The sequence below is a fragment of the Lagopus muta genome, chromosome 2 (assembly GCF_023343835.1).
Source record: "Lagopus muta isolate bLagMut1 chromosome 2, bLagMut1 primary, whole genome shotgun sequence".
NCBI classification, from domain to species: Eukaryota; Metazoa; Chordata; class Aves; order Galliformes; family Phasianidae; genus Lagopus; species Lagopus muta.
Genome location: NC_064434.1, coordinates 26,047,718 through 26,062,359, shown reverse-complemented (window position 1 = coordinate 26,062,359; position 14,642 = coordinate 26,047,718). Strand labels below are relative to the sequence as shown.

At 39.8% G+C, this 14,642-nt stretch overlaps 2 protein-coding genes across 2 annotated transcripts in view; both read left to right on the top strand.

Annotated features, from left to right (window-relative positions):
• Positions 1 to 14,642, top strand: part of LOC125689991 (protein eyes shut homolog) — a 702,258-nt gene that overhangs the window by 59,281 nt on the left and 628,335 nt on the right. Inside the window, exon 8 of the mRNA XM_048937860.1 lies at positions 5,569 to 5,673. Coding sequence (XP_048793817.1) covers positions 5,569 to 5,673 — 105 coding nt within the window. The remainder of the gene's footprint in view (positions 1 to 5,568; positions 5,674 to 14,642) is intronic.
• LOC125689990 (uncharacterized) lies at positions 7,095 to 8,973 on the top strand. The gene has a single exon (XM_048937859.1). The coding sequence runs from the start codon at positions 7,349 to 7,351 to the stop codon at positions 8,894 to 8,896; it is 1,548 nt and encodes a 515-aa protein (XP_048793816.1). The 5' UTR covers positions 7,095 to 7,348; the 3' UTR covers positions 8,897 to 8,973.

Here is a 14,642-nt window from a genome sequence, read left to right as displayed (position 1 = left end):
GACGCCACCAGTAATGGTGCAATGCAGGAAATTCTCACCTTCAGCTCAACAGGGCTTGACAAACTTCACTATGGTGTTCTCTCTTTTCCTGCTTGAGCTTACACGAGGCACATCTGAGCACCAACTTTACAATATTCCAATGTTGCCAGCATCATTTCCAATGCATTGAAGTTGATATTCAGCTCAGTACACAATTCTGTGGCCACAATCTGTTGATTCATGCAGATGAGCTGGTTGAGACACTCTTCATTTTGTGGTGTGACAGCTGTGCATGGCTGCCTGGAGCATGATTTGTTTTCATATTGTTTTTATTGCTGAAATGCTCGACCCAGCACCTCACTGTGCCCTCATCCACTGGTTGGTCTCTGCAAATGTTCAGCAAGCATAGGTGAATGTCAGTGGGTGCAATTTCTTCTGCATGAAGGAATTCAATTACATATCTTTGCTTCATATGCATTTCCACATCAGGTGTCATTTTGTCCTACTGTCTCTCTGCTGCCATCTGTAACACAGCAACAAGATATAACCAAATAAAACCAAAGGTTTAACCACTACTGCCATGCCATCAACATCTGCCTCTGACATCATGGGCCAAAATAATAGGAGGAATTACTTTTGGTGCAGTCCTTTCACAAGATGTACCTTTACATCCACTACATATTCTTTTGATGTGAAGAATGTGTACTAAAACAGGAGGGTTTTTCTAACTCAAGAGAAGAAAAAAAAAGTAGTTATTTCCCTAGCCTTTTCTGAGGTGTACAGAATTTTTAAAACTGCACTTTTAACATTTAGTTGGTAAATCACATCTGTTAACAGTGTACCTTTCAGTGGCTAGATAGCAAAAGTAGGAGGAAAACAAAACTGATGTGGAGAGGATGGTAATAGAAATCTATGGAAGCTAATGTCTTGGATGTGGATGTAAAAAGCACTGCTAATTTGAAGCGAACAAACAAAAACAAAAATACGGAAACCAGTGAACTGTTTAATGTGTTAAGGGTATGTTCAGCTGGAATGTTTCAAAAATTTCTAAAGTATTCTGCAAGTATGAATAGCTAGAGGAAAGTTGTACATCAGTCAGTGATTTTTCAAATGTTTTCGTCAGTTATACAAAAAGTATTCTCCATGCTTGATAACTCAGTTAAGGCTGAGTGGCATGTAATTGCTTCTTTGTCAACTGAAGTAATACAGCTGTAATTACAGCTTCCAATCATAAAAATCAACACTACTGTTATCAGAGTAGGGATTTATTTATTTTTTTCCGAATTCCCTTTTAAGTGAGAAACGTAATTCACACACATTGAGCATAGTCACAAATAAAAGCAAAATACCAGATTGTTTTGCACCATAGTGTAGAACATATATAACATGCATAACATTGTACCTTTATTCTGTAGGACTGGTCTAGACATTTATATTTGGGATTAATTATCTAAATTCGAACTAAATATTTTAATATATGGAGTGTTGCATTACAGATTAATACATTAAGAAAAAAATTGAATTAATAAAGTCCTAAAATAATGGTAATAATGTTGTGATATTAGAAATGAAATTCAGTTTCCAATATCACTAATAGGAAAATCCAAGCTATAGATTGAGAGATATTTTTTTCGCATAAATTCACAAAAAAATAAATTCTCTTTCTCTGCATCCTATCTTATATTGACTGAATCACTCCTTCCTGTTAGACTTCAGTGGGAGAATGGCTTTGACTCTTTTCCCAGATTTTCTGCACACAATTAGATTTTGTCACTGCTCCTCAGCACAGCTAAAACTCCAGTGTTCATCTCAAGCTTCAAATTTCTTCAGCCTTCATTATTTCATCATCCTCTCAGGACTCCCCAGGCATTGTATTTCAGTCAAAACATGGCCACAGAATTAACCTTTTGGTTTGTTCATCAGTTTGTCATTTTGCTTTTAAATTCCTCAAAGGATTAACTTGACAAGTGCACACTATTTTTTGTTATTTTTTGGAAATACTGCACAGTTCACAGCTGCCCCCTCTGTCTTCATTCCATTCTCTTATTTCCTACTATCCCATCAGGACTGCCAGCCTAATGGTACCAATTTATGGTACTGTTATAAAACTGTTATGTCTATCTCTACTTAGAGTTCATTTCATCCCCTAAGGACTATTTTCTTGAGGCTGAATACAGAATATTCTATATGGCATCTGATGTCAACATTTAGGGAACTGGATTTCACTGTAAGTGCTCAGCTGAAAGGTATAGAGCTCATTATCAGAAGTTGAGATGCAATTGACTGGTACCCCAAATCAAATTTTCCATCTCTCCTGCTCCCTCTCTCCACTTCTATAAAATGCAATGCAATACAATATATAAAAAAAGAGATGATTAAAAATTGTCCACATTTGTGAATGGGTTGATACATAAATCTTCAAATTATGGTACTCTACAGTTCACAAAGATACCTTTGATGCTGAAGAATCAAGAAAAAATTCCCTTAGACTTACTTTAAAAACAAATAATTAAACATGTATCCATTAGTATGCTACAGCTTAAGAGAAGTGATAGAATCTGTTTCAGGTGTTTTTTTCTTGCACATATTACAGTTTACCAATGGTTTGTGGCCAGATTATTGACTCCTACAGGAAACTGTTCTACTCTCCACTTGTTTGTGGAGAAGAGAGTCTGTGTGTCTCCAGTATATCTCTTAAAAGAAAATTACTTTATTCTGTAACAGTGGGAAAAGGCTTGAACTAGAATATATAAGAAAAGAAAACATTGGAATTAGATCCAAAAGGTTGAATATAGTACTGTTTCTTTTTCAGAACCCCAGATAAACTCCACAAATATAAAAAGAACTTTAAAAATGTCTTGTTTTGACCAGTTCCAAATGTCTGTACTCCTGATGTCACAGAATCACAGAATGGGCAGGGTTGGAAGGGACCTTAAAGATCACGAATCTCCAACTCCCCTGCCACATGCAGGGCCACCAGCCTCCCCATTTAATACTAGATCTGGCTGCCCAGGGCCCCATCCAATCTGGGCTTGACCACCTCCAGTGACAGGGCATCCACAACTTCTCTGGGCGGCTTGTTCCAGCACCTCACCACTCTCTCTGTAAAGAATTTCCAGCTGACATCCAACCTAAATCTCCCCTCCCTCAATTTAAAACCATTTCCCCTTGTCCTGCAGTTATCAACCCTTTCAAAGAGTTGATTCCCCTCCTCTTTGTAGGCTCTTGTAGGTATTGAAAGGCTGCAATGAGCTCACCCCGCAGCCTTCTTTTCTCCAGGCTGAACAAGCCCAGCTCCCTCAGCCTGTCTTCATAGAGGAGATGCTCCAGTCCCCCCATCATCTTCGTGGCTCTCCTCTGGACCCTTTCCAACAGCTCTCTGTCTTTCTTGTACTGGGGGCTCTAGACCTGGACACAGTACTCCAGATGGGGCCTCACAAGAGCAGAGTAGAGGGGGACTCCTTGTCCCTGCTGGCCACCCCTCTTGTGATGGAGCCCAGGATACCATTTGCTTTTTGAGCTGCAAGAGCACACAGCTGGCTCATGTTAAGCTTTTCATCCATCAAGACCCCCAGGTTGTTCTCTGCAGGGCCGCTCTCAAGGACCAATCTTTCCAATCTGTATGGATGCCTGGGATTTCTCTGGTGCAAGTGCAAAACCTTGCACTTTGCATTGCTGAACCTTATCAGGTTCACCCAGGCCCACCTTTCTAGCCTGTCAAGGTCCCTCTGAATGGCATCCCTTCCTTCCACTGTGTCAACTGCATCTCTCAGCTTGGTGTCATCAACAAACTTGCTGAGGGTGCATTTGATTCTGTCATCGATGTAATTGATAAAGATGTTAAAGAGCACCAGTCCCAAGACAGACCCCTGGGGGACACTGCTCGTTACCAGCCTTCACCTGGACACAGAACCATTGATGACCACCCTCAGTCTGCGGCCTTTCAACCAATTGCTTATCCATCGGGTCGTCCACCCATCAAATCCACATCCCTCCAATTTGGAGATGAGCATGTGGTGGGGGACCATGTCAAAGGCCTTGCTCAAGTCCAGGTAAATGACATCGGTCGCCTTTCCCTTGTCCACCAATGCTGTCACTCCATCATAGAAGGCCACTAGATTGGTTAAGCGTGACTTCCCGTGGTGAAGCCATGCTGGCTGTCTTGGATCACACGCTCATTCCTCATGTGATCAAGCATGTCATCCAGGATGATCTGTTCCGTGATCTTTCCAGGCACAGAGGTGAGACTCGCTGGCCTGTAGTTCCTGGGGTTCTCCTCACTCCCTTTTATGTAAATGGGAGTGATGTGACCCTTTCTCCAGTCATTCAGGACCTCACTGACAGCCACGACTTTTCAAATATGATGGAGAGCATGACAGCATGCTGGGCAACATTCAGCAGCTGCTGCTATCAAGCAGATTGTCCTCGGTTTACTGAGTTACCTACTTTTCTTTCTCTTTATATATGTGTCCCTTTTTTTTCTTGAGATTTCTCAAAATATTAAGGCCAAAGCAGAGCATTGTTAGATGCAGGAAAAAACTAATAGAAGTCATTCTGACAATCAGTTTAAGTGGGGAAGGGAATCTCAATGCTACTATGGACTTCTTCAGTGCAAGTTCTTTATTTCTAGTTGATATGGAAGATAGCTTGATTGGCAAAACGCAGGTTTTGAGAGCTGATTCTCTTTGATAGGTATGACTGTATGAGAGGGCATATATTTGTCTTGAGGATAAGAGATCAAATATTTTTCTCAGTGCAAAGAACACAGGGCAATTTCAGAATTCTTTTTGTTTTTTTATACTCTTCTATGAGGTTTACAGAAAGATCCAGTTGATTTATACACTGATGACCTATGATAGGCACTAAGCATATATTCTTACTTGTTTTGTTGTTTGTTTGTTTTTCCCCACATTCTTGTGGCTGGAAATACCTTTTCCTGTTACAAATCAAGGCAACACCTGTGTAGATTACCAATCTGCATTTAATTATGCTTCTCGCCACAGCTCTTAATTATTACATTAACTAACATCTGCATTTTGTTTCATTAAATATTCTTCAGTGACTTATTACCCTCTATCTTTGTGTTACATGGAGAAAGGAATATCTAGTATTATAGTACTGATGATTTTCTGCAGAACCTAGTTTGAAGTCTACTGTTACACTTAACTGTAAATTGATGTTAGTCTGCTATTCATATGCAGTGACACTTTACCATTCTTTTTCGAAGGAGACAATGAGTGAAATGAAAGAAAACAGTTGACATAACTGAACAAAGATTGCCTGGATACAGTAATTTTGTATAATGGAAAAACCTCCAGGACTGTGCATATCCTTACCAGGAAAGCTTTCTTTTTTCACAATTGACATGTTTTCAGTGGACTTTCTTGAAAATAGCAGAAAAATTAGTGACGTAAAGTATGCCTATCAGTGTCTGTGTATACTCAAGTAAGTACACTTTGACTTGTGAGGTCAGCGTTCAGACTATGGCAATCAGGTAGTCCTTTTCCATTATAAATATACCCTTATAATTTGAACAGGCCATAGTGTTTATTTGTTTATTCATTTATTTATTTTAATACAAAATTACAGGAAAAACATGTACTGCTCATGTGAACGAGTGTCCAGACAGACCCTGTTGGAATGGAGGAACCTGTGAAGAGGACATAAATGGCTTCAAATGCAATTGCCCTCTAGGTAGGTGCTCATATATATTTTTAGTACAGTTGTTAATTTGACATTGTGTGTAAGTTCCACGTTTATAACTTACATGCTATGAAATCTCATATGGTTAAAGCACCTTGCTTGCATTTTGAAAAGTACAGATCTAGTTATTTAAACTAATGAAAGTTAAAATTGTATCAGTGAGTGCCATGATGCTTAAATATATAAATACAACAAAACTGGAGATTTCTAATTCTAATTTAGTGTCTATTTATACATTTGACCTTATTGCAACACATTTATTGATGAAATTGTACATTTCAGACAGTAAAATATTTTGAAATTTACAAATATCCAAATTCCTGGTCTTTGGAATCCAATTACGTTTGCTGCACTATTCACACCTAAAAGAATTGCGCACTTGTGAGAATCCTTCTTAGTTTTTTTTTGGCTCAAAGCTTGCTTCCTGAGGTTTTTCTTGAGATAAGACTCTAAGTGACTTGTCAAGGAGGCAACTGATGGGTGCTAACTGTGTGACAATCGATATCTCTTTGGGAACATTTGCAAGCCCCTTCCCCCAGAGCTGCTTGCTCTGTAGAAGAGCGGAAGAGAGTGCTCAACAGTGTTCACTGGCGGAAGATCTGGCTTGCGGCCAAACCGTTCCAGCTAAGTATGGAAGGCTGGGGGATGATACCATTGTATCTTGCGAAGGCAAGATGCAAGTTGGTGCCTCCCTGCTTCCTCTTATCTGCTGGCAAGGCCAGAAAGATAAGAACAAAGGAGGTTCCTGCTGAGATCCCAGAGCCAGAAGCTGCCACCGCAAGGAGAACTGACTCAACCACCTTGGGTTTGAGCTGTCACTCCAAAAAGAGCTGACTCAACCACTTTGAAGCATTGAAAAAGGGCCATCATCACCATGGTCGTCGTCGTCATTGGCAACAGGACAACTCTGCCTGATGACCCACCGCTACTGAGGATCAAAAGACTGAACTACGAACCTCGCTGGATCCATGCTGGTGACTATCTCCCTCTTGCTGCCTATAGAGACTCCTTGCTTCTTCTTTTCTATCTTTTCTATCGCCCTCCTTCCCTTCCCCCATTACCCTAATCATAATAGTGTCCGTTCTCCCCTTCCCCATTCCCCCTGATTAAGATTTGTAATAAACTGGTTGGACCAACATTTGAACCGTTGCTTCTTAATCTCACGCCGGGTATATAGATAATAAAAGAACCTCCTCTCCCTCCTATAAATTGGAGCGAGACATTTATTTAATGGCGTAGTCGTTGCAGGATACCCACCGTGAGAGTGTTGTCCTTCCAGATATAGTCTGAAACTTTCTTTGTGTGCACCTCCTGGAGTTGCATGGGGCGATAGTTTTGAAAACTTAGACGTGAGTCCTTCTCCAGGAAGACCGCTCCACATTCTGAAACTTTACAGTTTATGCGTATACCTCTCGGGGACGTATGAATTAATTTTGATTAAGTGTTGTGCCTCCTCGAGAAGACCTCTCTGAATTTTGCGATTTTAAGTATCTTGTAACTTAAGTGTGAAATTTGCATCTTTTTGTGTGCTCCCCTCAGAGAAAGGGAAGAGTGCTTTGAGCATTAGCATTTGAAAAGTGTCTGTTTCCCTGGGGAGATAAGGAGTCACTTGAACTTTTGAATACGTACACCTCCCTTAGTGTAGGCCTTTCATTGTATTGAAAAAATGAGCGACAGCATTGCCACCATGAAAAGTGAAGATGTATTATTTGATCTTTTAGAAAAACATGGTGCTCGACCCTCTTTATCAGGCATGGATTGGGCACGACAGAACTGGTATAACTTGCAAAGTGTTTCGGACCGTATTAGTGTCTTACAGAATGAGGCTCGTACACGAGCTGGAAAAGGAAAGTCGTTTATTTGTGCCGTACTCGGGGCTGCTTTAAAAGCTGCCGTGGAGTTTCGAAATGAAAAGCATTCGGCAGAACTCCAAACCATACAAGCACTGCAGGAATCGGTTAAAGTAACACAAGAATTGGTGAAAACTCTGCAGAATCAAATAGTGAACCTCGAGGAACAATTAGAAAGAGAGAAGAGTAATTCGGCTTTGTTGCAAATGGCTTTTAAGGAACTGCTAACGTGTAAGCATGCCAGCCATACCATCACCCATAGTTTGCCTCGAGAAAAAACTTTTCCTCAGGTGGAACTACCAGGAAAGAAGGAAAGGCTAGATAAATTAGAAACTCCAATAGCCCCATTGCGTCCTTTGATAAAAACTGAATATACATTTGATAACAGTGAGGATCTAGATCCTCAAATGAATATTAAGGAAATTCCCTTCTCAGCCACTGAACTAGCAAAATTGAAGAAAGACTTTAGCCGCTCTCCAAAAGAATCTGAAACAGAATATGTATGGAGGGTTAGCCTCACTGGTGGCGACCAGATTCGGTTAACAGAAAAGGAAGCAGAAGGTTATTGGGGACCAGGAGTATTTTTAACTACTGGTAACAATCGTGCTCCCTGGTCATTAACACAAAGGGCTGCCTATTGGGCAGGTGGTCTCAACCCTTTAGAACGGGGAGACCCTCTTGCCATTACTGGAACAACTGACCAGTTAGTAGAGAGCGTTCAAAAGGCTGCTTGTCTCCAAATGATGTACGATAGAAAGCTGCAGCCACATCATGAATCACCTATGATGATGCCTGTTGATCCTGAGAGAATGACTGCTTTAATTAGGGGGCTTCCAGAGTCGTTAAAACCTATAGGTATTCAGCTGCAAGGAAAAATACAGGCAATGCCTCAGGGAGAGAGTGCCCGGCCACTGTTAGAAAGAACTGTAACCCCTAACCATCCGCAGTCAGGAAACAAAGTATGGACGTGGGGAGAAGTTGCCCGAGAGTTAATTAACTATGGAAGGAAATATGGGCCAGTGGTTTCTTCCTCCACTAAACTTGAGCCAAGAGAAGTAAGACTTGCAGCAGTCAGCCTTGCCCCCAGGCCTCCTAGCTCAAAGCTGAGTGGGACTGGAAGGGTCTCACTGTCAGTAAAAACAGGTAGGCGAAATATTGATCATAAACGTAATTGTCTCTGGATACTGGGCTGGAAAAAGGGTGTTCCACGAGATTTGATGAATGGATTACCCACTGTCAGGTTAGAGAAATTAGTTAACTGGTGGCCAGAACAAAAGCTCCAGAATCTCGAGGAGAGCAAAACCCCAGGTCCTAGGGTCTCTCTCAGGGAACCTGAACGGCTATCTAAGCCATTACAAAACTGATGTCTTCGCCCCTCCCAAGTGAGCGGGGTGGGGGCGGTGAAGGGTGGATGCATGAGAAAGCTCACAACAAAGGGAAACAAGATCGTCGATTTAACACCTTTTACTAAAAGTCTCACCACTCTTGCCAGTTATCCCTGTGAGTCACGATCCAGTAGCTGATAAGCCAGGGAAACACTGTTACCTCCCTGGCCAGACTGTGTCGATTGACTCAGCTAACCTGAGGCCAGTTTCCCTAACCTTAACACGATCCCTTAACAAATATCTTTGGAAGGCTAAAGATACCCCGAAAAAGGAATATGAGATCAATATTTGCTGGATTGTTCCCTCGTTTTTTAACCATATTAACAAGGCCCAAAAAGGGCAAGTCGGTGTCTTGTTTTTATTTCACAGAAGATCCCCGTGGGACCTTGACAGAACACAAAAAGGCTAATAGCTGATTTTAACTATTTGTGTTTTGTGACAGAAATACTGAAGATTTGATCATGCTAGAATACTGAAATGTATCTCTTGATTACATTTTTTGGTTGCAATAGTGTTATGTTTTTTGTTGTTATGGGTGTGGGTGGTGATTGGTATCAGTCCTTGGATCTGTTAAACTTCACAACTGGGTTCAGGGTTTTTTACAGGTCATCCTTGCTTACTGGTACTCCCTGCACAGTGATGCCATTTCTTTTGACCCCTTCTTTCACCCCTTTTTTACCAAACTGATTATGATTTGCATGTAACTCCTCCACAGTGTTTCCAAATTCCTAACAAACTGGGAAATGAATCAAGGGACCCATCTAATATCTGTTAGATGTGGTCACAAAAGAAATCTATCATAAAGCCTTTTGCACTGACGCTTTTCAGTGTCACACCATTCTAGGAGTTCCATCCAAAACATGGTTGTTGGAAAGTGTCTAAGTTATAATAAGAGATGTGTATGTTTCTGGGATTACCCTTCTTTGATGGTTTGTACTGTGGGGGTATCCTGCACACACTGTCCTGTGAAAAGTTCTGTGGACTGCAACAATACTTGAACTTGCCAAACTAATATTTGTATCTCTTAGCATTTGAATTGCTTTGGAAATGCTCAAGTGTAAAGTTCTCGAGACACTAAATCATCTTAGAAAACATTACATGGCAAGTCCACATATTGTCAAATTAGACTAGATACACGTTTAGTGAATTAACTGAAGTGTAGTATTGTATGGCTATTCATAAACACCACAACCTCTACTGAAGAATTCCCATCTGGATCCTGGCTTACACTGGGAGTTCCTGGGTGGGGAAAGCAGCTGACACAAATACCTAAGTTTGTTTTACCTATTTATTTATTATTATTGGTTATTATTAAATGTGTGGTCATTGCTAAATGTATGGTTGTCTCTTTTCACTTTCTGCCTTTTATTCATCATGTAACATTTGTGCCACCACTCCTGAGGTGTCACCGAGTGGTGTCTGTGGCAAATTGAATGATTCTAATTGTTGTCTAAAGATTGATGATAACGGTAAAGTTGTTAAACAAATTGCCCAGGGTATGCGGAAGATAGCCCATGTTCCTGTCCAAACCTGGAAGGGCCTAGACGTTGATTTCTTTTCCTGGCTTCCAGGTGGCCCATGGGTCAAACGTATCCTGTTTTATCTACTGTGTGTTGTTGCAACTCTTATGTGTGTACCGTGTATGATTCCATGTTCTATTCAACTTATACAACGTGTTGTATCTTCCATGTATTTTGTAACTACTTCAACTGATGATGGACAAGTCCAACAGATCAGGGCAACATTTGTAACCAAGCCCAAGAAATCTTTTGTAGTAATTGTGTAACGATTATCTTCCCTTTCTCCCCCTCCTCCTTCCCCCCCTGCTTCTTTGTTGTCTTTTTATTTTCTCCCTTTTCTTTTCCTCACCACCGTGGAGGGTCACTTATACTTTATTTCAAGCAATCTTTGAGCCACGGGGTGGTGTGAGAATCCTTCTTAGTTTTTTTTTGGCTCAAAGCTTGCTTCCTGAGGTTTTTCTTGAGATAAGACTCTAAGTGACTTGTCAAGGAGGCAACTGATGGGTGCTAACTGTGTGACAATCGATATCTCTTTGGGAACATTTGCAAGCCCCTTCCCCCAGAGCTGCTTGCTCTGTAGAAGAGCGGAAGAGAGTGCTCAACAGTGTTCACTGGCGGAAGATCTGGCTTGCGGCCAAACCGTTCCAGCTAAGTATGGAAGGCTGGGGGATGATACCATTGTATCTTGCGAAGGCAAGATGCAAGTTGGTGCCTCCCTGCTTCCTCTTATCTGCTGGCAAGGCCAGAAAGATAAGAACAAAGGAGGTTCCTGCTGAGATCCCAGAGCCAGAAGCTGCCACCGCAAGGAGAACTGACTCAACCACCTTGGGTTTGAGCTGTCACTCCAAAAAGAGCTGACTCAACCACTTTGAAGCATTGAAAAAGGGCCATCATCACCATGGTCGTCGTCGTCATTGGCAACAGGACAACTCTGCCTGATGACCCACCGCTACTGAGGATCAAAAGACTGAACTACGAACCTCGCTGGATCCATGCTGGTGACTATCTCCCTCTTGCTGCCTATAGAGACTCCTTGCTTCTTCTTTTCTATCTTTTCTATCGCCCTCCTTCCCTTCCCCCATTACCCTAATCATAATAGTGTCCGTTCTCCCCTTCCCCATTCCCCCTGATTAAGATTTGTAATAAACTGGTTGGACCAACATTTGAACCGTTGCTTCTTAATCTCACGCCGGGTATATAGATAATAAAAGAACCTCCTCTCCCTCCTATAAATTGGAGCGAGACAGCACTGATATAAGTTATGCATGAGATCAGTCAGGTTGCCTGAGTATGTGCATTTTGTGCCATCTGAGGTGCCCTTAAGTATCCACAATATTGCATGAGAGTGGCAGATGTGGTGCTGGATACAAAGGACGTGCCAGACAAATCAGGCAGCAACTGTATTGAGCATACAGTGTAAATATATAAATAAATAAATAAAAGATAAAATATATAAACATAATGCAACAAAATAAAAGGAGAAATAAATGTGATGCTGAATATTTTGTTAATGATATATGATGATAATATTGTGATAATGATATATATCATGATGAAAATATTTTAACCGTTGTTTCTTAATCTCACACCGGGTATACAGATATTAAAGAACCTCATCTCCCTCCTATAAATTGGAGCGAGACATATATACACTGAATAATTTGTGATTTTGCAAGTTATGGTATGCATGTTAAGAAAACATGGAAAACAATGTGGTAGAAATTCCTGAGATTAGAAACCCTGAAGCTAAGATCAGTAGGCTTCCTCAAATTTTTATGAGCATAAAGGCCAAAGGAGGCTGAAATAAAGACTGATAAGTTCACCTATAAATACAGATAATAAATTACTGATAAATTTTATAGAAAGGTTTTTGATTTTTACATATATATTCAGGCATTATTACTGTGGAAAACAAGTTTAGAAATTCTGTTTATATATATATGTATTCTCAGAGGGCTTACAGAAGTACTGAGGTGTTTAGAAAAGAAACTGATAGAAATCTGTAAAACCTGAAAATGTCAGAAGGATGAAACATGTCTTCAGCCATCCCTCTTAAGCTAAATAATTGTTTTAAAAGCACTTTAGACTTGGTATCAAAAGATCTTTAAATGTTTCACAAGTAGTATTCAGTTGAATTTGGAACTGTAGGCAATATTGAATTGACAATATTCAAATGCAAGGCACTGTTTTTGTGTTTGTTCTTGTGCTTCATATACATGTGTATTCAACTGTTACTGAATTAGGACTGTAGCTAATACTTATCATAAACAATATTTCCTGTGTTCTTTTGATATAAGGATTTTCGTATTCAATGTACTGCTCTGCTATCTTCTGTTTAGTTCCCATTTGCTAACACTCTTACACGGGGGTGGAACTTTAGACAGAAGTATCCATCTTGTACTTCTTTGCACAGATCTGAAAGGAAAATGCTTTTCACACAGTAGACATGTCATTGATAGGAGAGCAAGTTATTGTTGACATTGTCTCAGTAACTCATTTGCACGTCCTTCTTTAGAGGTATGATATACTGTAAACTGGGCTCATCCAATGAAGTTTTATTACTATTTTTGGTGTGTATATATGTGATTTGGATAATACATTGATTTGTTAGGAACAGTGAGGTTTATGTAGTAGACAAAAGAAAAAAATTAGAGTTTCATTTTACTGACTCCAAAAATACTATAAATAGCATTTGTCATTATCAAAGGATTGAGTAACTGTCAGTGAAACAGAGGTGATAAGTTATTCTTGAAGACAGTCAGGATTTTCTGTACTTGCATTTGCAGTGACATTAATAATGTTATGAGAAGCTGAGTTAGAGATGGCAAAAACTGTGTAGTGGTGTACATGCCTAACAGTGAACTGAAAAGATGAGAGTTTTAAGCTAAATATTATATGAATTCATTTTTTGCCTGAGGGTAAATTAATTAATATCCACAGTTCATATTCTTGTGATGAAGCTGTAGATAAGCAAATGTATCTCTCAAAGATATTGCAATGATTAAATAGAAAATAAAAATCACTGTATTACTGGATATTTTTGCTGCTGTCTTGGTCCCAATAAAAGCATCAATTTGTAAGATAGGGCAGCTTACTCTAATTAATCCTTAAGTGAAAAATAACAATTTATTCTTCAGTACTTTCATGTGAAAAGTGCCATATTGTTTTCTGAGACAACAGATCCACTCAGAATATGGTCTTTAATAGCAGACTTTTAGCAAGCAGCTAAACAAATAATTTTAAAAAGTCTCCAGATTAATATTATATGAATTATAAAGATGTAAGGGACAACAGAGAGTTTGAATATGCCCTAGTTATCAGATTCTGATAAATGAACACATTCGGATCCACAACTGTCTTTCTGACAGCAATTAACCTCTTTTTTACTGCCCGTTTATGTTTGGAATACTTTGGTATCCATTAGACAGCTTTTATCTGTTCACTTTTCTGCTTTGGTCCCTGTTGTCTGAAACAGTCTCAAACTGTATCTTACTTTTAGGTTCCTGATGTCTTTCCACAAGAGACCTCTCAACATTATCAAATATGCTAAAAATAAGGAACAGAGCTTTACACTGAGCGTGGTGGAGGTTCTATTTCTGTTTGTACTAAAATTATTTTAGCCTGAATCATAACTCCATTTTCCTAAATAAATATTAGAATAACGGTGTTGGACAGTAAATATTTCAGTAGCATGTCACGTAAAAAGCAATATCATTTCTTTGACTAAAATCTTCAAAGGTGGGTTATCATTAGGAGTTACATACTTGTAATTAATTTAAAATAATGAGCTTAAAAATATTTTTTTTCCTTCAAATTATGCCATAACAGTAATGCCATTTATTTGAGGCTATTAGAGCGTATGTTATTTTGATGTACATTTTAGAAGTAAAGCGATGAATTACCTTTTAGCTTAGGCTTAATAGTGGAGGAATGCTGCAGAAACAGCATTTCCTGAATCACAGAGTTAGAAGGGACATCTGGAGACCAATTGGTCCAAGCCATGCTCAAGTGGGACACTCAGAGCAGGCTGCCCTGAGGCAGCTTCTGAAGATCTCCAAGGAGGAGACTGCACAACCTATGGGCAACCTGTGCCAGTACTCTGACACCTACAGAATATAGAACTGTTTCCTGGTGTTTAGACAGAGCCTCTGGTGTTCTAGTTGTCTCTGACTGTCCCTGAAAAAATCCTGGTTCCGTGTTCTTTG

What these genes read in the sequence shown, in the direction of transcription:
- LOC125689990 (XM_048937859.1), top strand. Translation starts at nt 7,349, where the DNA reads ATGAGCGACAGCATTGCCACCATGAAAAGTGAAGATGTATTATTTGAT.